The sequence below is a fragment of the Schistocerca gregaria genome, chromosome 1 (genome assembly GCF_023897955.1).
Source record: "Schistocerca gregaria isolate iqSchGreg1 chromosome 1, iqSchGreg1.2, whole genome shotgun sequence".
Classification (NCBI taxonomy): Eukaryota; Metazoa; Arthropoda; class Insecta; order Orthoptera; family Acrididae; genus Schistocerca; species Schistocerca gregaria.
Genome location: NC_064920.1, coordinates 981331781 through 981358048, shown reverse-complemented (window position 1 = coordinate 981358048; position 26268 = coordinate 981331781). Strand labels below are relative to the sequence as shown.

General features: G+C 44.0%; 1 protein-coding gene across 1 annotated transcript in view; it reads right to left on the bottom strand.

Annotated features, from left to right (window-relative positions):
• Positions 1 to 26268, bottom strand: part of LOC126311221 (esterase B1-like) — a 100822-nt gene that overhangs the window by 64147 nt on the left and 10407 nt on the right. The window contains exons 3-4 of the mRNA XM_049992215.1: positions 14360 to 14630; positions 5742 to 5927 (exon numbers count right to left, since the gene is read on the bottom strand). Of these exons, the coding sequence (XP_049848172.1) occupies positions 5742 to 5927; positions 14360 to 14630 (457 nt within the window). The remainder of the gene's footprint in view (positions 1 to 5741; positions 5928 to 14359; positions 14631 to 26268) is intronic.

Genomic DNA, 26268 nt, shown 5'->3' with positions numbered 1-26268 from the left:
TAGCCGCTGGGCCACCACAACCTGGCCTCGTTGAAACTCAGATAGAACGCGCGCCTTTCCAAATCCACACACACAGACAGCACGCTCGCTGATACCATATGCACCTTGCGTGTATCTGCATGGTAGTCATTACTCGCAAGGTGACGCTGCTATCGACTGTTGGGGTTTACAGGTATATCGATAGTAGATAGGTGGTCGTAATATTCTGGTTGATCAGTGTATTTACTTACGATCGTGAATTCGGCTGTTGTGTCAGTCTTAAGTAATAGCTGTAACAACACTGTAAGCGCCATTTTAATTCACCAACTACTTTTGCAGGCAATCTTTGAGGAGGTAACTAGTTTATTTGAAGCGGATGTAAAACCCTCCCCGTGGGTATCACGACGATGTCGGAGATGGAGTCAGGTTGTCGATCATTATATGTAATATGAAAGAAAACACACGGCACTTCTGAAATGTTTATCACTTAACTAACCCGTTTCCGGCTGTTAGATAATCATCAGGTTGAACGACAAATGAGTGTGACTGTGGATTTTGTGAGATCAATGATTTTAAACTGGGTGCATCCAAAGAGCCTCTTAATTGCCTGTAAATGATGCCTTTTGTTAACGTGGTGTTTAAGACCAAGCGAGAAGAATTATTTTGATAAACATGTGAAGTAAAGACTATTCAGCTTGGACAAATATATGAAACGTAGCGTTAACTAACAACGCGACAAATAACAGAATTGTTCAGAGAAGAAAAATAAACCGGGCAAAACACCGTTTCAAGGGTATGACTCAACAACATAGTATTTTCTTAAACAAGTTGATATTATAAACAAGTATGTTAGTATTAATACAAGTGACGTACTTGATGTGCTTAACTGCTAGTGAATCATTTGTAATTGTTAAGTAAATAATAGGGCTAATGAAACCCCAGTAACTTAAAAAAAAACGTGAAATATGGATCACATAAGTTGCAGTGGTAATTTACAAAGTAGTCTGGATGGTTTTTTTTTGTGGTGTCTGTTTTTAGAAGTGATGAATAAGCGAACTGTGTCTAAGGACTCAGAACCAAGTTTGGGCAAATAGCATATTTTTAGCAATTTGCAAAATGGTTCGTCTTTCTCTCTTAGTGGATGTCTTATAGGACTTTATGTTGCATCTTTTGGCTTTGACCTTCATAAAGCAAGTGGTAATTCTTCTCTGAACATCAGTTACAATTTGTGATATAGTTGTTTAAGTCAGTGTGCCACACATTTTATCCAAGCTAAAAAGTTTCTTCTTCGTATTTTACCGTAATACTTCTTCTCGCTTAATCTTATAGCGAACATTAAAATTATCATTTTTGACAGCTAATTTAGAGACTCTTTAGATGCACCTAGTTTAAAACCTTCAAAATTCACAGCTACAAGTATTTTTGAGCGCAATGATAATCTAACAACCGAAAACCGGTTAGTTAAATAATAAGTATTCTACAATATTAAACAATAAACATGTGTCGTACGCTTTTCATTCATGACGTATTACATGTTCGACCATGAACCAATGTACAGTCGATTGAAGCAGTTGTTTTTATTGTGACTATTTAACGTATTGTAAAACTACGGAGCAATGTGTCATTTATAAAACATAAAAATAAATGCTAACACTAACATCTGAAAATATTAACATATTATTATAAATTACAGCAAGTGAAAATATAGAAATGATATTAATATCGCAGTTCCATTAAGGGTCTGTGTCCAGAGAAGTTAACCACAAATGGTATTTGAAGAGGCCCTTAGGAATCTTTTGCATTCCCTTGACATCTCCGTACTGGCCATTCATTAATAATGAGTTCCGTTGTTGGCTCCATTACGGCACAATTTCTTAGTCCTACTTATGCAACTACATTTAAAAACAGGTGTTTGTTCGAGTTACAGGTACCAGTTTTCAAACAAAAAGTCGTCCATAGAATAGAAGGAATTTTTCAGAAGATATGATCAAAATTTTTTGTTGTTGCGTATTGAGCCCCTTTCTGACCCACTGACGGCTTTAATAATGGGTAACAAAGGTCATTTTTTCCTCTAGTGTTGTAGATATAAACATCTCTGTTCTTCAGAAATTGTAAAGGATTATTAATGACAAATTTCATTGGCGAATGTATGTATTGTGTCGGCGCAGTCACAATGCCTAACATCGTGAAAGGGTATATACATGACGATTGCTGATAAACATCACATATTATTTTTACTGCTCGTTTTTGTGCATTCAGTACTTTCTTTGCAAATGGCGAGCTACCACAGAAAACTATTCCATAAGACGTTATTGAGTGGGAATGTGCAAAATACGAGACATTGTTCGTTTATTTCCAAGGCTACCAATTATACTAAGAGCAAAATTAGCTGAACTTAACTATTTAGAAGAACAGTAATATGCTTCTTCCGGGTTTTCATCAACATACACATCCAGAAATTTGCAGCATTTTACCCTTTTTAGCCTAGCTGGAAGACTGTAGACCAGTTTGACAGCGGAGGCCTTGTCCGCCAAACGGTCAGATCCGTAGCACTCTTCTAGACTGCAAAGACTAGTTTGGTGTGAGATGCTGTAAAGACTCTCTAGAATTAATACTGTTACTGGCATGACATGGTCGTAGGGGCCTGTAAGCGCAGTTCGTAAATGTGGAAGATCAGGAAGAATTTTGTTGACTGGGGAGTTTCTGAAACTTCAACAATTGCATATCTTGTTCCATTCCCAATGCACTGCTTGTTGTCGTCTGAGACCTTCTGATACTGCATGAGGTGAGATATGAAAGCAGGGAACTGATGTTTCTCATATTGTATCTAGACGTCAATTTTGTTGCCTCACTGTTTCTTGCCCAAACAGAAGCGCAGAACCCAGCAACAGAGTACACAATCGACTGCGCTGCTATACGATTATCGTTGTCAACGTTGATGAGATATTATAAATTGCAATGGTATTGAACGCTGTAAAATGCAGTAGCGGTGCAGTAATAACTATAGTATAACAAGTTTGGAAGATTTACTGAGTTTTCCGTCGGCCCTTCTCAAGACAGGAAAATAATGTTAAAAAGGAAAACATTTCCTAATGTTCTATAGGCCTACAGTTATATTTATTTGATCACTAACAGGCATTCGGTTCCTACGATCATGTTTATGTGACAAATAAATGTTGCAAACACAGATAAACGTGATGTACGACTTAGGCAGCTATTATCTGCACAGAAGATACAAAAACGGCAGAGTGTTTCCATAGTGAAAGATTATATTTTTTGTCATTTAGAAATAATTACATTAACTAAAAAAGGAATTAAACAAAATTTTTATGTGAAGATACATTTAAAAACCGATGAGAAATGAGAGTTTGAATCTAGTATTTGTAACGAAAACTTAATTTAACAAAGGGATAATTTTAAATTGAATCCGATCATTTAATACTAGACTGGCACTCTGAGTAATGTATTGCTGATTTACAGTATTTTCATTAGAAATCCACTTTTAAACCTAAGCTAGGTATCAAAAATTCTGTGGCTCTTGTTGTTAAAATTAAGATATGCTGTAGCTTGTTTATAAATCTGCTACGATGAATCTATAAACATATCAACAGGTCTTTTGCAAACCCAAAGCAAATGATATAGACTTATATGACATAACCGACACTACCCAAATGTGTTTAAAATTGAATTACTTCCGGTTTAAGAACAAGTATTATATTCAGTCTGATGGCCTAGCTATGGGTTCACTTCTTAGTCCTATACTACGTGAAATTTTCATGGACAATTTCGAACAAATTTTCCTACAGAAAGAACCACTGAATTGCAAAATGAAGCACTGGTTTAGACATGTCGATGACATGCTGTGTTGTACCACTAGACAATTTGATACGTTACTAAAGCATTACGCTGCTCATCGGAGCTGAATTCGAAGGCGAGCTTATCACTGAGGGCAGTTCAACTCCCGTCAATGAATTCCAGGCTTAAGACGTGTCTGGAGACTCCAGGATACTGGTGGGATACGAGCCTGACTGTCGCCAGCCATACGGACGGACAACCTGGAGTGATTGTCTGGGATGCCATTTCTTTCCCTTTGGTTGTCAGCCACGTCACCCATAGAGCACAGCCATACGTCGACGATATTCTATGTCCTGTTTTGTTGCCCTTCATTGAAAGCCATCCTGGGCTTACATTTCAGCGAAAGTTTCTATTACTTGTATTTGTGCTTGCCAAACCATACATTGACCAGCAAGGTCGCCGGACCTCTCCTGAATTGACATCGCTTGGAGCATTATGGGTAGGTCCAAAGAGCTCGGAATTTTGACTATCAAACGCGCCAGTTGGACAGAATTTAGCAAGATTTCCCTCATGAATATATAGAACAATTCTTATCAATTAACGCCAAGACGAATACATCTACATCTACATTTATACTCCTCAAGCCACCGAACGGTGTGTGGCGGAGGGCACTTTACGTGCCACTGTCATTACCTCCCTTTCCAGTTCCAGTCGAGTATGGCTCGCGGGAAGAACGACTGCCGGAAAGCCTCCGTGCGCGCTCGAAGCTCTCTAATTTTACATTTGTGTTCTCCTCGGGAGGTATAAGTAGGGGGAAGCAATATATTCGATTCCTCATCCAGAAACGCACCCTCTCGAAACCTGGACAGCATGCTACACCGCGATGCAGAGCGCCTCTCTTGCAGAGTCTCCCACTTGAGCTGTTAAACATCACCGTAACGCTATCGTGCTTACCAAATAACCCTGTGACGAAACGCGCCGCTCTTCTTTCGATCTTCTCTATCTCTTCTGTCAACCCGGCCTGGTACGGATCCCACACTGATGAGCAATACTCAAGTATAGGTCGAACGAATGTTTTGTAAGCTACCTCCTTTGTTGATGGACTACATTTTCTAAGGATTCTTCTAATGAATCTCAACCTGGCACCCGCCTTACCAACAGTTAATTTTATATGATCATTCCACTTCAAATAGTTCCGTACGCATACTGCCAGATATTTTACAGAAGTAACTGCTACCAGTGTCTGTTTCGCTATCATATAATCATACAATAAAGGATCCTTCTTTCTATGTACTCGCAATACATTACATTTGTTTATGTTAAGGGTCAGTTGCCACTCCCTGCACCAAGTGCCTATCCGCTGCACATCTTCCTGCATTTCGCTGCAATTTTCTAATGCTGCAACTTATCTGTATACTACAGCATCATCCGCGAAAAGCTGCATGGAACTCCCGATACTATCTACTGCTTGCAAGAGGACAGAGGTGAATCAATGCATTATTGGCTTGCTCAATTTGTAAAGCTCTTTCTCTTGAATAAATCATGCAATTTTTCTGAAACTGTAGTCATTTGTCTGTCTGTACATATACATCGCATCTATGTATTTTCGTGCCATTTGGATAATTCCTTTGGTTTTTTTTTATTTTTTTATTTTTTTTATAAAGAGTATATAATACTCTAGCTTCGTTGATACTTCTTTTTGATGACGTTAACGAGATTCAGGTTGTCAGTGTTTCAAGAGTATTATGTATTTCTGATAAACACACATAAACTACTGCTACAAAAGCTTGTTGTGTTCTTAATCGGTGTTATCGCACAAACTGCTCGACGGATAATCGCGCTGCTGCCGTGGCCCCGGGCAAACAAGGGAGCGCTAATCTGGCGCGATGACACGTGCCGGGTGATTTACGCCGCTGTCGGCGGGAGGTGCGCGGGATTAGCGCAGAGGGGCGTGGCGCGCAGCCTACCTGGCGTGGCCGGCGACAGCAGCAGGTGGGACACGGAGCAGCCGCCGGAGCTGGCGCCGAACAGCGTGACGCGGCGCGCGTCGCCCCCGAAGGCCGCGCCGTTGCGCTGCACCCACCGCAGGGCGGCCACCGCGTCCTTGAGGCCCGCGTTGCCGGGGATCTCCTCCGTCTGCAGGCTCAGGTACCCTGCAACCACCACCAAGCAGCTACCAGAGTCTAGAGCCGGCAAACGAAACTGTTCCTTACCGATACGCACCATTATAATCACCTCGTAGTATCTAGAGAAAACACACTTTGTAGCGTGCACAGTAACTAGGCGAATTGGAAATTGCGACAGCACAATTTTACTGGCTCCATCAGAGGACTGTAATTCCCTAAACAGGGTCTGTCACATTAATGTACATTTATTCCAGATTTATTTATTTACTTGTTTATTTTTTTAACCGATTGAGGTGGCGCAATGGTTAGCACACTGGACTCGCATTCGGCAGGACGGACGATTGTTCAAACCCGCGTCCGCCCATCTTGATTTACGTTTTCCGTGATTTCACTAAATCGCTTCGGGCAAATGCTGAGATGGTTCATTTGAAAGGGGGACCGATCACCTACTGTTTGGACCTTTCTCCCACATCAACCAACCAAAGCAACCAGATGTTTTTTACTACTTATATTTCTCATTAATTGATTATTTCTCAACTCTTTGAGATTAGGGAACCTCTTCTATAACCAACTTCAGGCGCTAGAGCAGGTCTGGGATGATGGTGCCGAATTTTGTGACAGGTACATCTGTAACGTGCTCAACAAAGTTGCGTAGGGGGCACCGAAATGGGTGCTCTTCGCCATTTTATTCACGCACGTGTTGATGTTGCAGTCCCACGTGATCACGCCACACGAGGGCGCAAAACAGGAGGTTTGAAAAAGCCTAAGTACCCTTTGATGCTTCGGATCACGTTCAGATTTCGTCGAATGGTTCTGAGTGGTCCTTAGTGGTTTCAGCCTGCACACGAGACCAAAAATTGCGGTCACGCTGCACTCCGAAGGGGTGCTGCCACGTTCAATGGGGATGCATCCCACAATGTCCTTAGAGAAGGTTAGAAACGTCCATCAGTGTCGAAAATTGTCGGGGACATCTTTTCTGTTGAAAGGGTCCTGTAGCGACCTTTCATTATTCCGGTAGCCCATTTTCACTAGTATTTCTTTCTTTTCCTTGTTTCTCTTTTCTCATAATTATCATAGTGGTGTGATTGAATGAATGTGGTTGTGTGTCACGTTGCTAGACGGTGGCGTAGTCTGCTGCAGAAAGTCTGCGATAGTCGTACATATTCAGCAGCAGTTGTAGAGAATAGCCAATAGTGGTCAAGTAGGCAAAGAGGTTTTCGCTACTTGTGAGAAATCCACCTGCGTTGGGTTGGTGGCGGAAATGGCATCATTGGGTTTTCCGGGCCATGCGGAGCGTGGAAAAGGCTGGAGAAGGAACGGGAGGCAGTCTGCCGCTGGCGCGGGAAGCGTCCACAGCTGTGGACAGACGGCGTGGCGCGTTGTTACTTGGCGAGAGGAGAGCTTTTGGTCTCGCTTTTCAACTCTGAAAGATTGCTTTGCCTTTTCGCTGCAAGGAATGCAAAACTTTGGCAGATTTTTCTTTTAGTAAATTTCAGTAGCAGACTTGGATCCACTGGAAGAGTGCCACACAAAGGTGTCGATAAGAAGTGAGCACTCGCTTCTGTACGAATGTCTGGTTGCCTTCAGCTGTGCCTGTATACGCTTTTATTTTTCTAAATATCAATAGCTTTGCCTTCTCGTAAATTTTCCTTGCTTTATGTGTCTTTCGTCCGTGGGGAGCCAACCACGTGGTAGAACACTAGAGTTTGTTGGACTATCGTCATCACTAACTGTCCGATCTCATGTTTGTTTTAAGGAATGTTAACTGTTCATGATTGTGTGATGTGATAGTGTTGCAACTTGGCCACGATACCTAGAAACTGCGTCTTCACAAACCACGTGGGCGCGCGGGTGTGCTGCGAAACGTGTACCGCTTTACCAGTTATTGCGATCAGTTATCGGGCAACAGCAGTTGTATGAATGATTCACACTAATGATTTTAGCTGTAGATTATAACGGTGAATGTATCGATGCTTTTCTTTAATGTTTTAGGAATTAATGTTACCAGGGATTGTGTACATACCTCACATCCATATCTCAGGAATAAATGATTTTATCCATAATTTTCTCTTGTTTTCAGAGGTTACGTTTTTGCACCTAAGCCACTCACGTCATAGCTTTCCTGTTAGCACATCCAACGCGTTTCCTTACGCACAGGTTCACTGATTAGTTTCCCCTTTTATTTTAAAACAAATGCTTTAGATTAAGTCTTATTTTCAGGTGTGTTGCAGGGAGCTGATCTTATGCACAGTGTTCATGCATTTTCTAGTTTATTTTAAATGGTTGATTCTCGTGAATAGTGCACGGGCAATACTAGTAATTACATCGCATCCTCTATGAGCGATATCACGACGTATGCATTTTTATGAGTTTTTGGTCTGTGATCAAATTAATTTATTTTCCGACTCGGCCAAACCTTTGATTAGCTGTATGGTTAGAGTCGGTGGCGACCCTAATCTTCTCACGTTAATTTCACAATCAATAGGCATTTCCATTCCCACTCTTAACGTAATAACACATAGTAACAGGTTAGTTACACTGCGAAGTGTCGTTTTCGATCGTGAAGTGTGTGGGAATCAACGCCGCACGAGAAAAAGCCATTCACTGTTACTCTTTAAACCACGCTCTGGGGCGTTTTCCTGTCGATTCTGAGCGGCAGCGTATCTGCAATGTTTCTTTCGATCACCCACAAGAAAACAGCATGATTTTAGCGCTGGGTGTCACGGTTCTGACCCCACTCGTAGAGACTTCAAAAGAAGGGGTAAAATATGGGTAAGAGGACCTTGACTTCTTCCGTCTCCTCACGCTGTACTGTAGAGGCGGGATGGAGAACGCATCTGATCTGCCATTCCAAATGGCGCTCAGCAGATCAGACGCGCTCTCCGCCCCATCTCTACAGTACAGCGTGAGGAGACGGAAGAAGTCACGAAAGAAGATATAGCCACTGCCTATATACCGTATAGTGGCGAACTATCGGGGAAAATAGGACGAATATTGAGGAAACACCGAGTAGGAAATGTCTTTTGCCCACCAAATAAAACACGAACAATATTGGGAAGTGTCAAAGACGATTTCTGTTTGCGGGTTCCATGCCAGATTCCATGTCAGTGTGGGAAGACTTACACTAGGCAGGCAGTGCGCACCAGCGAAGATCTTTGCCTAGGACATCAGATGCACTCTCGACTTAGGTACCCTAACAAGTCGGCGATCGCAGAGCACTGTTTGTCCGAAAATCACGAAACGGGACTACCAACATATCAGGGTCTTGGCACAGACATCTAAGTACTGGGACAGCGTCGTTAGAGAGGCTACCAAAATTCGTACCGGGGACAGACTCATCAACCGAGATTACGGCTATAACCGTAGCAAGGCATGGGAACCAGCACTGACTCTAATTAAAAAGACGCTCGGCAAAGAAAACGAACTGGCGATCAGGGTGCAGGAGGCAATTACACCGACGCCACCACAGTCGCCGACGCCAGCGTCTCAGCGACTGCTGGCGCGGGCGCGGGCGCGGACCGCTGAGAGAACACCTCGCGAGGTGAGAGGATTTAAGACGGCCGCCCACCCTCAGGGCTCAGTTCGTCAGCGCACCTGACGATGGCGACATGTCTGATCGCCGAAATATTGTGCCCCTTGTACACTAAGGACTGGCAGTACATCCATGGACTGTTCGAGCAAGAACGTGAACTGTTTTACTATCGACAAATATCGATATCAAAACGAAACTGTATCATTCTAGATTCCACTGAAGATGCCTTAAAGTAAAAGGCAAAACGAGTCTGGAACAAAAAGAATACTGAGCAGCAACACAATGGCACTTTGTACTTACAAAAAAAAATATTTCTGTTCTTGCTTGCACCTGATGGTCGTGCAAACAAACTTCTGAAGGATATCGTTCTCGTGGTAGCACAATATGCTACAGAGATGATTGTTGCACCATGATGGAGGATATCAAACAGAATAACCCCTTCAGAGTCCTTGAAGTTCAGGTCCATGAATTTACTGGCTGAGGGTGCAGCTCTGAACGTCTTCTTCGGAGGAGAGATGGTGTGGCGCCACTCCATGGCAATGCGGTTTTGTTTCCACCTAGTAGTGATAAATCCGTATTTCATGGTCCAAGACGATGTTCGACAAAGAGCTGTCACGACCAGCCTCGTTTCGCACAAGCAATGGTGCTTCGTTGCTTTTTATGGTCTTTTGTTAGGCGGTGAGGAACCCAATGGGTACTCACCACCTTTGAGTGCACCAGCAACTGGTGGACGAGGGTGTCAGCACCGACAACAGTGAAGTCCAGCTGAGCAGAAAAGCAGAATAGTAATTCAGACGCATTAAGCAGGAAGTGGTTTTATGCGATCTGCCACGAATTCTCCTCCTGTGCCAACACCTTCATTTCAGAGCAGCGCTCGCCACTTACGTCCTCAACTATTTCCTCGATGTATTCAAATCTCTGTGTTCCTCTGTAGTTTTTGCACTCTACAGCCCCCTCTAGTACCATGGAAGTCATTCCCTGATGTCTTAACAAATGTCCTATCATCCCGTCCCTTATTCTTGTCAGTGTTTTCCACATATTTCTTTCCTCTTCGATTCTGCGCAGAACCTCCTCATTCCTTACCTTACCAGTCCAGTTTCCCCACAATCCATGTTTCCAAGCAGGAACGTAGCAGTGCTGAAAATTCTGGGTTATGGTCTTGTGGAGTGGCAGGCAGCACAGTGCACTAACAGTGACTGGAAATTACAGTTTGACACATGTGAGAGGCTGTTGTACAAAAAAAAAATGAGGTTAGGGCCACGGGTAGCAATACCAGTGAGGTTTAAAGATGATATTCTAAACGAAGCACATGGTCACAGAGTATCTACTCATGGAGGGTGTGGAGCAACAAACTGAAGAGTGGCTGACAGATATAGGTGGAGAGGAAGGCAAGCGGGTGTGGATCAATATGTGAGGAACTGCATACGGTGTGCACAGTGAGCTGATCTGAATCATAAGCGAGTGTCATTGCAGAGGCAACTGGAAGCATCAAAACCGTTTGAAATGCATGTAACTGATGTATTAGGACCGTTCAGTCGTACACTTGAAGGAAACCAGTTCATATTAACAATAATAGATAACTTTTCGCCGTACATGGAGATGGGTGCTATGTCGAACCAGCAGGCAGCGACAGTATCACAGGCTATGGTTAGCATCTGTTTGAAACGATAATTACAGACCAGCATACGAACTTATGTTTGACATATTGAAGGAACTGTGTCGGATGTTGCAAGTGAAGCATTTAAGAACTAATCTTCTTCATCCACAGGCCAGTGGTAAACCGGAACGGGTCATAGAACTGTTGGGAGAATGTTAAGTTTTGATGTGAATGAGCGTCACAACGACTGTGATATCTATTGTATGCTATGTCAGTGTGTAATTCAAAAGTACTCATGAATGATGTTTTATTAGGTGGTATATGGTCAGAAAATGCCATAACCATTCGATCTGACAAAGGCAAAGAAAGATAAAGACGGAGAGTCAGTCCATGAGCTTGCGAAAACAGCACGAGAAGTGTGGGAAGCAGTACAGAAGGCGAATATGAAGGCCTTACAGAAGCAGGAGGAATCAGTGCACCGTACAGCAAGTTTACTAGAATATATGTTAGTGCAATGGATAATGTTATCGAGTCCTTAAATGCTGAAAGTGAAGTTCATCACAAGGTGTCAAGGACCCTATCAGGTGGTGGAGACTATTTCGCCAGTCAGCATGAAGCTTCAGTTGCCAACAAGAACGACCATAGTACATGTTGGCTATCTACGACCTTTTCAAGGTAGTATGGAACTGATTCCAGGAGTTTCAAACATGGAGGTGGAGAAGAAATCAGGAAGAAGAAAATGGGAAGATAAAGAAGATGAGGGTTGTCTGTCAACGATTATTATATATTTGTACAGGACTGTAGTGAACAAGTTACGTTAGTGTGAACTTTTTTTCTGTTATTTTTGTTGTATGTGAGTGAGCTTGCTAGTCGCAGCAGCCTTCTGAGGATGAAGGATGGCTGATATTTGTTCCTGTTGTCAGGTTTCGATACGCCAGCGGCAAGACTGGAAGGAATACAAGTCATAGCAGTGGTGGTTTGGATTACAGGAAACGTAGAGAGAGTTACTGCCTTAGTTAAGTCTGATTGTGGAACCCAGTAGACAAAACCTGCCCTTATACTAGAAGACGGTGACAGTGAAAGTGAAAACTGACTGAGCACCATTGTATATTCTAATTCGATTCCCAATAATAGGATAACATCCACAGTGGACGTGTCACGCCATTCACACATACCTAGTGAAATGGGGATCCGCGAGATTTTACTAACTTCGGAGAATGGTAGCAGGCATGCAATAGTGGCAGAGGAGCAGTTAATTTCGAAGGTGGGGAAGTCGCGATGTTTCTGACCAGCGTTATACAAACCAGTCAGAGAACATGTACGGTACAGCTGTTCATAACCAGACAGAAGGGACTAGTTTTGTCCGAAGGATATCGTTGAATTTCTAGCAAGCAGGTTTTCTTTGGATTTGCTCCACTTATAATGATATGGTAATAGTGGCGAGTTGTTACAAGCAGGGGAAGCTCATGGATGCCAGACTGACTCAATTCAAAGGAAGTGGGTTATTAGTCGGAAGGATTACATGCAACATAACAGACTAGTCTCCCATCTAGCAACCACGAATACGGGAATCACGTAACCGAACGACTCACAACTGCAGTTGTATTGGCCAAACGTACTTTTGGAAATCATTGCCAGAGCCGAATATACCGTTTCTAAATAAAAGTTTAGAAACCGACCTAATCTATTCCCTGGATCGATTCATTGCCATGTATGAAGGATACATTTAAGCTGAGCAATTAATGGAGCATGTAGAGCAGTTCAGATTAGAACAATGATGAATGACGGTGACTGCGTGCCGCAATACCGTATGCCACAGTGGCTCTCACACTACTGTTTGTGGCTTTGATGTGGAGAGCCGACCATCAGCATAAACCACCGATAGTCCAGATTCCAGTAGACTATATCCATAGGGTATAAGGTACAGAGTGTAACCTTGTAGTGTGAATGCGGAAAAGATGTAAATTTAGGGTTAAGAGAAAAGAATGGAATGGGACAACTCAGGAAGGTTAAAACTGCCAGAGGCACAAGTATGTTTAATAGATTGGCAATAAGCATTGTAGTTGGAAAGCCAGGACTCGGTATCTAAATCCTGTGGGCAAGCCGCCAATTGTTTTGGCTATAAATTTTGTGTGTATTTTGCACAAACTTGTAGTATAAGATCAAACTGGTTTTAAGGTCGACCTGGGGGTCTGGGCCTTGTTCATAGAGGAGGGGAAGGGGGGGGGGGGGGTAATGTAGTGTGCCGACCATATATGGGCGTTTTCATGTGAGCCAGAGCGGTGTACTGTAGCAGTCCTGACAGTAGGCAAGCACAGGATGTTGTCACTGTAATAATTCAACAAGGCTGACGCAATGCTGCGAGGCAGTGCTGCAACAGCGTACTCAGCAGTACTGCACAGACTCATTCAGCAAGGGGCAAGGCACATTTCCTCACCAGCAGTGGCAGTGGTCTTCTAGGACACGTGACTGGTAGTGGCGCCCCTGCTCAACAAGTGCGCTGCTGCCGACTACAACTTCAGGAATTTTGTAACGAAACTATCTCAATCTTGCAGCTCTATCAAGACGACAGGGCTGTGCCAGGTGAAGTCGTTACATCCATCTGCCAGCAGAAGACATCGGCTCAAGGTCATGGTAGGGCAACAGCTATATGCCCTAAGGCTCTCCCAAAATTAATGCCACAGCCATCTCAGATCTACTTCAGCAACATGACAAACTTCTGTCCAGTGGGCATTGGGTTACTCACCGTGTACAACAGCCGTCTACCGTCATCGCATGGGGGTGCCTCATCCCTGTGGGCATCCCCCGCCGTGACGCAGCTGTGGCATTGCCCAAAGCTGTAGTATATATGGCATCATCGAGGATTTACGCCATTGGAAAGGGAGCCACGTGGCTGGCTTACATAACGTGTCTGCTGCCGCACCACAGACACTCCGTGTCAGCATCATAGCTTGTGCATGCTGCCATCCCAGCCGAATTCAGTGGCCAGTTGCCCACTGACTCGGTGTACTACAAGACGCAGATGTTTCAATAATGAACTTGTTACCTTTGCAGCAGCTTTTCTCTGGAGCCTTCTAGATTGTCACCTCGTTTCCCACATCCTCTCGCACCGTCCTGACTCATAGCCGCCCCTCCCTGCACTGGGACCACTATACTCTCTACAGTTTATACTGGCAGATGATCAAGGAACCAAAAAAAAAAGAAAGGATATAATTAAAACGGAGAGTAAGCGAAAGGATAGAATCTATATCAGCTCCAGGAAGAGTTCAGTTGAGAGCAGATTCAAAAGTGAAGCTGGGTGTGAACCCACTTGCGTAGTCTATCACATACCCAGGACGCCGCTGCGGTAGTTAAAGGTGACGAGAATAACCCCGTGGTCGACGATGAAGTCTGGACCATACAGATTGGTGGAGCTGGAGCCGCCCTGGAAGGCGCCACCGTAAATCATGAGCATGATGGGCATATTGACACCGCCGGCGGGAGCATACACGTTGAGGTACAGGCAGTCCTCCGAGCTCTCCCCTGGCCACATCTGTGGGCACTGCAGTGGCTCCGACAGCGCGTCGCGCACGCCGCTCCAGTTGGATGGTGGCTGTGGCGCCTGCAACAGCGGCAACCCGCGTCTGTTTGTGGCGTCCAGACGCTACACTACACTTATCCTCACCCCAATCAAGATCTTTTATCACATCAATGGGCAAAACTAAATTATCGATTCTTTGCTTATAACTTTCTGGCTGATAGGCCGTGGTCGATTTTCGGAAGACATCCTCCGAGGTAAAGCGCTTTACCTCGGATGATGTCCCCCAGAGTCGGAGACAGAACGTCAGGGGAGAGTTTTATACACCGACTACGACCTATCAGGCCGGTAGTTTTAAGTGAAGATAATACCGGCCTGAAAGCCTACATTGTATTATTTAATTACCGACTACCAATTTTATACTGTCGATCAAACCTTGGCAGGCCGTGTTGGCAGAAACCAAAAGTTGGAGCAAACATTTGGAGGAGACCAGTGGAAAACCATTCTGAACTTGCAGTGAGCAGTGCACCACTCTCAGCAGAGCACGCATTTCTTGCATAGCTAATAACAAAAAGGCGAGAAACACGAGCTGAGCATGCTCCAGGAAACGATCATCATATTAAGTTTACACACCCTGCTGTTTGGCTTGTATTAACGGCCTATGGGATATTGGAATTTAAGAAGTTATTGAAATAAAGATTACTGTTAACACTCTCAGCATAGGCAGAGGCCTCCAGCTGTGGGGATCCAGAGGTTGCGAAGTTGAAATGGCACATCGAACACGGTGTCATTGTGTGGCTATATATGATGATACTGCGGGCACCAGTGACGTCACAACCGGCACCTAGTGTATAAGGCCGTACCAGCAACCCATCAGCAACCAACTCAGTTGACAATGGCTAGTGAGAACTTGGTATAATGTTCGTGACATTTTAACCGTTTGACACCACTGGAAGCCCGAGACGTTTTTATGCAAAATATTTTGTGCACCGTGTACAGCAAGAACGAAGAAGTAAGGATATGTTCAAAGCATAATGATACTGAGTGTAACTCGATTATGGCTGTGCATTTGTCATTGTTTGTGGCTTTATCATAAAGACGCGTTTAATACTGTTAAGCTGCGGGAGTTCCTTTCAAAGAGTGGCAGTCTCTTTGTTTTATGTGGCGGCATTGTATCGATAACTTCAGTCAGATAACTATATATTTATTTTTGAAGTAAAATTTGTATAGATAATGATTATGCGTGTAATCCTGCAGTATCCAAAGACCGGCTATTGGTGGTTTTCAATTACTTTTTATGATTACAATATAAAATCAAAATGTTTGAAATACTTCATTTCATAAAATTAGTTTCGATAAATCCAAATTATTGTAATAATTATATATAAAAGAAGACTTAAAACGAAAATTGTTTTATTTGCCGACTCACAGAAATCATATTCCATTATATTTGTACGTAAATTATATATTTCATGTACTTTGTACCGATAGTTTTGGAGGGAGAGGTTCTATCTGTACTGTACAAGGGAAAGTGATAACGTAAAGTTGTGACTGAGCAAGGAGAGTGTAAGGATGTACTAGAATTCCGTTATACAATTTCTGGTATTATTTGCCGAATAAATGCAGAATAAATGGAAGTATTATTGAAAAGCACCAGTTCCACAAGTCATATAAAAATCCGTAGAACCAAGGTATACATTGGACCAGCAATCGTACAGAATATCGATCCAGAAAGATAAGTAAAAGATGGGTTTCATTTCCAGCTCATGAGTAACTATAAACGCTCTACAATGAAATCGTTATTTTGGAGTAAACTTAAAGTAAAATTAAAATCTGTGTAAGTTCTGTAGTCTAGAACTATGAGAGAACAAGTGGTAATGATATTTTTTCTAATTGGACCTTTTTAATCATACGTATCACGGAATGAAATTTTCACTCAGCAGCGAAGTTTGTGTACTAATATGAAACAACCTGGCAGATTAAAACTGTGTGCCGGACCGAGAGTCGAACTAGGGACCCTTGTCTTTTGCGGGCAATTTTAACCAGTTGACACCGTTGGAAGCCCGGGACGGGTACAATACCTGAGCCCGTGTACAGGAAGTTGTGCTTATCTCATCTGCATTGTGGTGTAGCTCGCGGGAATGCCAGTGCAACTCGTTGGTTGTACGCAGGAAGATGCCCGGCCAGACGACTTCCTAGCATTCCATTCCCTCCTAGTCGTGTGGCGGTTCGCCGCCGGATGCAAGTCTTTTCATGTGACGCCATTTAGATGACTTGCTCGTCGTTCATGGTGAAATGATGATGAAGACAATACTGTACTCAATCCCCGAGCGGAGAAAATCTCGGACCCGGCCGTGAATCGAACCCGAGCCACTTCCTCGTAGCTACCGCCCCATCTCTCTTACCAGCTGCGTTTGCAAGGTGATGGAATGTATGGTTCATGCCTGGCTGGTGTGGTGGCTCGAGTCTCGCAGTTTACTGACGAATGCACAGTGTCGATTTCGAGCGTGGCGTTCTGCAGTTGAGCATCTCGTTACTTTGTCCACCCATGTCATGAATGGTTTTCTGCGGAAATCCCTGACTGTGGCCGTGTTTTACGATTTGGGGAAGGCCTAGAACACCTGCTGGAGAACTGGTATCCTCCATACGCTTTACACGTGGGGCTTCCGTAGCCGCCTGCCCTTTTTCCTTCAGGCATTTTTAAAAGACCGAGTTTTGAAGGTGCGTCTGGGTTCTGCCTTGTCGGACACCTTTATCCAGGAAAATGGTGTGCCTCAGTGTTCCGTCCTAAGCGTAGTCCTCTTTGCTATCGCCATGAACTCTATAATGGCCTGTCTCCCGCCGAGCATCTCTGGCCCCCTTTTTGTTGACGATTTTGCCACCTACTGCAGTTCTCCACAGACCTGTCTCACTGAGCGGCATCTTCGGCGATGTCTTGATCGTCTTTACTCCTGGAGCATCGACAATGTCTTTCGCTTTTCCACTGACAAAACCGCCTGAATGAATTTCTGGCGACGCAATTGGTTTCTCCCACCATCTTTACATCTTGGGCCTGTTGCCCTTCCGTTAGTTGAAACTATGGAGTTCCTGGAGCTCATGCTCGATAGGAGATTATCTTGGTCTTCCCAAATGTCTTTCATGGTAGCGCATTGTACGCAGTGCCTCAATGTCCTGCGTGTCCTCAGTGGTGCTTCCTGGGTTGCCGATCGTACCACCCTCCACCGTTTGTACCGGTCATTTGTCCGTTCGAAACTCGACTATGGGTATTTGTTTATGCGTCTGCCGGCCGGAGTGGCCTAACGGTTCTAGGCGCTACAGTCTGGAACCGCGCGACCGCTACGGTCGCAGGTTCGAATCCTGCCTCGGGCATGGATGCGTGTCATGTCCTTAGGTTAGTTAGGTTTAAGTAGTTCTAAGTTCTAGGGGACTGATGACCTTAGAAGTTAAGTCCCATGGTGCTCAGAGCCATTTGAACCATTTTGTTTATGCATCTGCACGCACATCCCTCTTGCGGCGTCTCAACACTATCCACCATGGGTGCCTTTTACACGAGACCGGCTAAGAGTCTATGTGCTGAAGCTGCCGAACTACCACTGTCCTACCGCTGTGACTTTCTTCTCAGCAGGTATGTATGCTGTTTGTCTGCCACGCGTGGCCACCCATCCAATGCCTCCTTCTTTAATGATTCCTTTGATCGCCAGTATGGGGTGCGTTCCTCTTCGGTGTTACCTCCTGGAGTTCATTTTCAGCACTTGGTACGGCGGCTTAACTTCACACTACCTGCAACTTTCCCGGTGTGTGTGAACCCTTCACCACCGTGGCTTTGTGAAGGGGGCAATGTTAACCTTTTCTTTTCCTAAGGACACTACTCCAGCCTTGGTGTATCGCCTTCAGTTTCACGACCTTCGCACGGAACTTCGTGGTGGAACCTCGGTCAGTGGCACTTGTGTCTTTCGATATCGGCTTCCGGCATACTCCTCAGTATTTACAGCCGAGATCTTCGCCTTGTATCAGGACACGGAGTACATCCGGCGACACAGCCTTTTCGATTATGTTCCCTGCTCAGACTCACTCAGCGCCCTTCAAAGTCCATGTGCGCTGTAAACCGCCCATCCCTTAGTGCAGCGGGTCCAGGAAAACTGTCACTTGACTACTCTTGGTGGAGCCAGTGTGATTTTTCTGTAGGTTTCTGGTCATGCCGATCTGCGAGGAAACGAGGCTGCTGACAATGCTGCCAAGCCTGCAGTCCTCGTACCTCACTCCGAGTGTTCCTATATTCCCTCTTACGATCTCTGTGTTGCCAACTGTCAGGAGGTGGTGTCCCTTTGGCATCGCCGCCGGCCGGTGTGGCCATGCGGTTCTAGGCGCTTCAATCTGGAACCGCGTGACCGCTACGATCGCAGGTTCGAATCCTGCCTAGAGCATGGATGTGTGTGATGTCCTTAGGTTAGTTAGGTTTAAGTAGTTCTAAGTTCTAAGGGAATAATGACCTCAAATGTTAAGTCGCATCGCCTATGGTCCTCGCTTCACAAGAATAAGCTTCGACTTATGAAGCCTCTCCCAGTGACTTGGACGATCTCCTCTCTGTCCTCCTGCCGGGAGGATGTCATGTTAAGTAGGCTGCGGATTGGGCATTGTCTTTTTAGCCATCGCCATTTGATAAGTGGCGTTACCCTGCCACTTTGCGCACATTGCGCCCAAGTTTTAACTGTCCGCCACTTGCTGACGGACAGCCCATATTTTAACCGTTTACGTTCCCAGTTAGGTTTGCCGTCTGAGTTATCGGCCGTTTTAGCAAATGACGCTCGGGCTGTGGACCGCGTTTTACTTTTTATACGCCAAAGTAATATGGCGAAGGCCATTTAATTTATAGTTTTGGACCTTCGTTCCTGTATAGTGTCCTTTTTTTTTAGCCCTTTTTCCATGTCTTGTTTTTAGCTGTCTTCTATTATTTCCATTGGGACTGATGTATAGTCGTTTTCTAACTCCTCCCTGTCTTCGTGTTCTATAGTTTTGACTTGGGCGCGTATGACCCCAGTTGTTTTTTGCGCCCAAAAGCAAAACAAAACCAAACCAGCCGCATTCTGTACAGATTGTTACTCTACAAAAAGGATAGGTAATAAAAACCCAGAATGAGATTTTCACTCTGCAGCGGAGTGTGCGCTGATATGAAACTTCCTGGCAAATTAAAACTGTGTGCCCGACCGAGACTCGAACTTGGGACCTTTGCCTTTCGCGGGCAAGTGCTCTACCATCTGAGCTACCGAAGCACGACTCACGGCCGGTACACACAGCTTTACTTCTGCCAGTATCCGTCTCCTACCTTCCAAACTTTACGGAAGCTCTCCTGCGAACCTTGCAGAACTAGCACTCCCGAAAGAAAGGATATTGCGGAGACATGGCTTAGCCACAGCCTGGGGGATGTTTCCAGAATGAGATTTTCACTCTGCAGCAGAGTTTGCGCTGATATGAAACTTCCTGGCAAAGGAGAGCTTCTGTAAAGTTTGGAAGGTAGGAGACGGATACTGGCAGAAGTAAAGCTGTGAGTAGGTGCCGTGAGTCGTGCTTCGGTAGCTCAGATGGTAGAGCACTTGCTCGCGAAAGGCAAAGGTCCCGAGTTCGAGTCTCGGTGGGGCACACAGTTTTAATTTGCCAGGAAGTTTCAATAAAAACCCAGTTTGTAAATCAAATCGATCTACATACGGTACCAGATACTAAATGAAAAGTCTTCAGTGTCAAAGACGCTTTGGTGGTATGTGCTCTTGTGTTGTCTCACTGAAACATCCCTAAGTTTTTTCGCTAGCCATTACTTCTCTGAAGAAAGGTTGCAGAATTTTGAAGTACATTCGTAACTTATAGGTGTGATGTCAGCCTCATCATTTTTTTTTTTTGAAGTGTACTTCAGAGTTTTCTCATAAAATACCAATATTCTAAAATAATAAAAACATCCGAAGTTTCGATCAAGTCGCAGCTGCCGTCCCTGAGGGTGTAAACTCGTAATCCACAATATAATTCACAGATGTAATTATGACTCATAGCGGTTGCGTCCAGAGCTACGAGATGCAGTGCGTTGGTGGTGAGTATAGCCGTTTTGACTGGGGTGGTGGCTGGGGAGGGTAAGACAGTATCGGACACCGGACTGTATTGGACAAAAGCCGTTTCCAGGCTCTAGCGCTAATGACAGCACCTGTTGCGCCACTGCTGTGTGACCTGTGGAGGCACCAGACCTCACGCGATTTTGAATCAAAACAACAATGCATTTCGGAGTGACAATATGTTATCTATTCCTAGTGAATTTTTTGGTGCATTAACTTAAATTTGCAGTGTCCTTTTCTGTTCACAAGTATGTAATATTACATTTTTAACTTAAATTTGCAGAGTTGTTTTATGTTCACAAGTATGAAATATTACATTTTTATTGTGTCTTTAGGTGCAATTCATATTCTTTATGTTGCAGACTAAGGCACAGTGTAGTCCAGGGTCGACCAAGAATTCCGCTCAGGAGCCACACACAGCCTGGCACGCGTGCAATAATGCCCGGGCTCACTGCACACTTCCCCAATCACCACGCCACACAGTCTGGGCGTAAAGAAGAGAAAGGGGGACAGGGCGACTGCAAACGCGTCGCATTTAAAGGGCAGTGCAGTCATATATTCCCCGTTTGTAAACAACATAAATGACAAACAAAACAAAATTTCAGTATTATTTAATTATTCTTGGAGTGCTAAAGGCGTAATATACTTTTTCTCTGGTACCAACTGTCCTTATACGGACAGACGCAATTTCGCAGACTCTCGCACTCGGGTTGCCACGCAATCCACGCTTCACACAGATATATCGGTAGGCATATTATATTGTTGTTGTGATGCCTCGTGTAAGGAGGAGAAATGCATACCATCAAGTTTCCTATTTTGATAAAGTTTGGATTGCGGTTATCGTATCGCGGCATTGCTGCTCGCGTTGGTCAAGATCCAATGTCTGTTAGCAGAATATGGAATCGGTGGGTTCAGGAGGGTAATACGGAACGCCGTGCTGGATCCCAACGAGATCGTATCACCAGTAGTCGAGATGACAGGCATCGCATCCGCATGGCTGTAACGGATCGTGCAGCCACGTCTCATTCCCTGAGTCAACAGACGGCGACGTTTGCAAGACAACAACCATCTGCACGAACAGTTCGACGACGTTTGCAGCAGCATGGACTATCAGCTCGGAGACCATGGCTGCGGTTACCCTTGACGCTGCATCACAGACATGAGCGCCTGCGATTGTATAGTCAAAGACGAATCTGGGTGCACGAATGGCAAAACGTCGTTTTTTCGGATGAATCCAGGTTCTGTTTACAGCATCATGATGGTCGCATCCGTGTTTGGCGACATCGTGGTGAGCGCACATTGGAAGCGTGTATTCGTTATCGCCATACTGGCGTGTCACCCGGCGTGATGGTTTGGGGTGCTATTGGTTACACGTCTCGGTCACCTCTTGTTCGCATTGACGGCACTTTGAACTGTGGACGTTACATTTCAGATGTGTTACGACTCGTGGCTCTACCCTTCATTCGATCCCTGCGAAACCCCACATTTCAGCAGGGTAATGCACGACCGCGTGTTGCAGGCCCTGTACGGGCCTTTCTGGATACAGAAAATGTTCAGCTGCTGCCCTGGCCAGCACATTCTCCACATCTCTCTCCAATTGAAAACGTGTGGTCAATGGTGGCCGAGCAACTGGCTCGTCACAATACGCCAGTCACTACTCTTGATGAACTGTGGTATCGTGTTGAAGCTGCATGGACAACTGTACCTGTACACGCTATCAGAGCTCTGTGTGACTCAATGCCCAGGCGTATCAAGGCTGTTATTACGGCCAGAGGTGATTGTTCTGGGTACTGATTTCTCAGGATTTATGCACATAAATTGCGCGAAAACGTAATCACATGTCAGTTCTGGTATAATATATTTGTCCAATGAATACCCGTTTATCATCTACATTTGTTCTTGATGTAGCAATTTTAATGGCCAGTAGTATATATTACTTTTGCTTCCTGATTATGGAGACGTGAAAACTCTGCCTGAGGAAAGCAATGTAGGCGTTCTGGACAGTTTCAAAGTAATAGGATTTGTCATGAAAATGGGAATTACTTTGCAGATCAGTCTGTTCCATGCACAGGGGCGCTTTCAAATGAAACGGCAAATAGTCAGAAAACAGATGTAAGGCAGTGCCCCAAAGTGTTTAGAGAATTATTCTTGCAATTCTTTAAAGACCACTTAAAATGGTCAAGTCCACTAAAAATGCTAGGTCTAGAATCCATTCCGGGTGTTCTATGTTTCGTACTTCTACTCCTTTTTCCTTCATAGATTTAACAATAGTGAGTTCTAAATCAAAAAATCGTTTCAGGCATGCCCTTTGACTTAACCACCGTCCATTGCAGTAATATATAAGGTCTCCATTTCTTCGCGAATTGCATGCCTGTAACCTCAGCACAAAGCACTTGTTGATGTTTAGAACAATTAATCCCGACTGCCGCTCGTTGTAATTTTTTGGGCTTTTACTGTCAACTAAATCTTTAAATTCTTTCTGCACAATATTGTAATAATGTTTCGTAGCATATCTTCAAGACCGTCACTTAGGCAACTACATAATATATGTTGAGGAATATATGTTCTGTTATTCCCCATCATTTCTAAAGTCTTGTGACGATAAATCGCTAGACTGCCTGTTTTTGTTGACACAGCCTCTGAATCTGTGAGTGACCTTCATACCACAGACAAAAAGCGAAGGTTAAACACCGCCCACACTACGATTCTGCCGATCTGAAGAGAGTTGTGCAGACCAAAAAGTGTCTACACCGCAGTAGTATATGAGATGCCACGCTGTATCAAGTAGGCTACTTGCAGGAAGGAACGAGCAAAGCATACACACAGGCCGAGCCATGGTCGGCATGCAGCCAGCACACCCGGCGTTCATGAAATTCGGCGCGCTGTGGCTGGCCCTGCTCTAGCCCATATAACACTTTGAATGTTAAACTACAATCGGTTATCTCTGCTTTCATCGAATACTTTCGTGTTGTACCAGACAAAGCAGAGAGTAAAAAAACTTAAATTTTTACGCTTCTTCCTTACCAAGTAGAGGGGGAGAAAGAAGGACATGTTGTTGTTGTTGTGGTCTTCAGTCCCGAGACTGGTTTGATGCAGCTCTCCATGCTACTCTATCCTGTGCAAGCTTCTTCATCTCCCAGTACCTACTGCAACCTACATCCTTCTGAATCTGCTTAGTGTATTCATCTCTTGGTCTCCCTCTACGATTTTTACCCTCCACGCTGCCCTCCAATACTAAATTGGTGATCCCTTGATGGCTCAGAACATGTCCTACCAACCGATCCCTTCTTCTGATCAAGTTGTGCCACAAACTCCTCCCCAATCCTATTCAATACTTCCTCATTAGTTATGTGATCTACCCATCTAATTTTCAGCATTCTTCTGTAGCACCACATTTTGAAAGCTTCTGTTCTCTTCTTGTCTAAACTATTTATCGTCCATGTTTCACTTCCATACATGGCTACACTCCATACAAATACTTTCAGAAAAGACTTCCTGACACTTAAATCTATACTCGATGTTAACAAATTTCTCTTCTTCAGAAACGCTTTCCTTGCCATTGCCAGTCTACATTTTATATCCTCTCTACTTCGACCATCATCAGTTATTTTGCTCCCCAAATAGCAAAACTCCTTTACTACTTTAAGTGTCTCATTTCCTAATCTAATTCCCTCAGCATCAACCGACTTAATTCGACTACATTCCATTATCCTTGTTTTGCTTTTGTTGATGTTCATCTTATATACTCCTCTCAAGACACTATCCATTCCATTCAGCTGCTCTTCCAAGTCCCTTGCTGTCTCTGACAGAATTACAATGTCATCGGCGAACCTCAAAGTTTTTATTTCTTCTCCGTGGATTTTTATACCTACTCCGAACTTGTCTTTTGTTTCCTTTACTGCTTGCTCAATATACAGATTGAATGACGTAGGGGAGAGGCTACAACCCAGTTTCACTCCCTTCCCAACCGCTGCTTCCCTTTCATGCCCCTCGACTCTTATAACTGCCATCTGGCCTCTGTACAAATTGTAAATAGCCTTTCGCTCCCGGTATTTTACCCCTGCCACATTTAGAATTTGAAAGAGAGTATTCCAGTCAACATTGTCAAAAGTTTCTCTAAGTCTACAAATGCTAGAAACGTAGGTCTCCCTTTCCTTAATCTTTCTTCTAAGATAAGTCGTAAGGTCAGTATTTCTTCACGTGTTCCAGTGTTTCTACGGAATCCAAACTGATCTTCCCCGAGGTCGGCTTCTACTAGTTTTTCCATTCGTCTGTAAAGAACTCGTGTTAGTATTTTACAGCTGTGGCTTATTAAACTGATAGTTCGGTAATTTTCACATCTGTCAACACCTGCTTTCTTTGGGATTGAAATTATTATATTCTTCTTGAAGTCTGAGGGTATTTCGCCTGTTTCATACATCTTGCTCACCAGATGGTAGAGTTTTGTCAAGACTGGCTCTCCCAAGGCGGTCAGTAGTTCCAATGGAATGTTGTCCACTCCGGGGGCCTTATGGGATGAATTAATTTGAAAGAAGTCGTAGGAACAGCCTGATTTACGATTTCTTGAAACGAGAACCAATACTCAGTTCAAAGATGTTTTAATATAGAACCATCATGTGTCCACGAAACCTGAAGAAAACAATATTGTCTTATCGTGTTAAAAATTTAGGTAGCCGGCTTTTCTAAATCTAGTGTAAAAATTTGCAGAGCAACTGAAAATAAGGCCTCGGTTAAGCAAGTGAAAAATCAGGTAAAAACTTTCACTATGATTTTATGGAAAGATGTCACACTTACTTTAGAATGGGTACGTAATATTCGGAATATGGTGCAATAAGTGAAGAAAACGAATCTCCACAGCCGTATCACCAAAGAAATTTATTTCGAACAACTAGTTTCAGCGGAATACTTACGCCATCTTCGTGTTCATTATAATCAAAAGAGAGGTTTCATTCCTTGACCCTTGTATCGCATAACCCATATAATGCTAATTGTTGTGGATTGCATGCACCAGGAGCGTAAACATGGGCCAAATGAAAGTACTCTTTTGGTTTACAGTGGACCTGCAGATGGCGTAAGTGTTGCGCGGAAACTAAACATTTGAAATAAATTTCGTTGATTATACAGCTGTGGTGGTTCGTTTTCTTGTGGCGTTTCGCTGACGTATCACGGTGTCATCCACCTGGTACCACCGTTCTCGTTCGCTATTGGGTAAGCAGAGCTTCACCATATATAGTAGCAAGAAATTTCCTTTGCCGTGATTGGCTAAAACACTCGTGCCAGAAGCTACCTTGCATCGCTAAAGAACTCCAGTTTCACTGATAGTAATCACAATCTAATGGAGATGGCCACGGTGATGGGTCGTGTATGGCTAGTCACGGTGTAGAAATTAACAATTGTAAAGTAAATTAATTGTTTATTAAAGAGGATATCCGGTGACTCACGAAGTAATCGACCACGATTGTGATGGCAGTGGCCATTTGTTACTGAAAATCCCATTATTAATTGTGTCCTGATCGAATGCGAATGGGACTACGACGCTAATTCCAGCCGCTCAAAATAAGCCTGGTGATACGTGTGATTGTAATCAAAGAGAGCAGAAATAATTTTGTTTGAACGCTGTTCTGTGG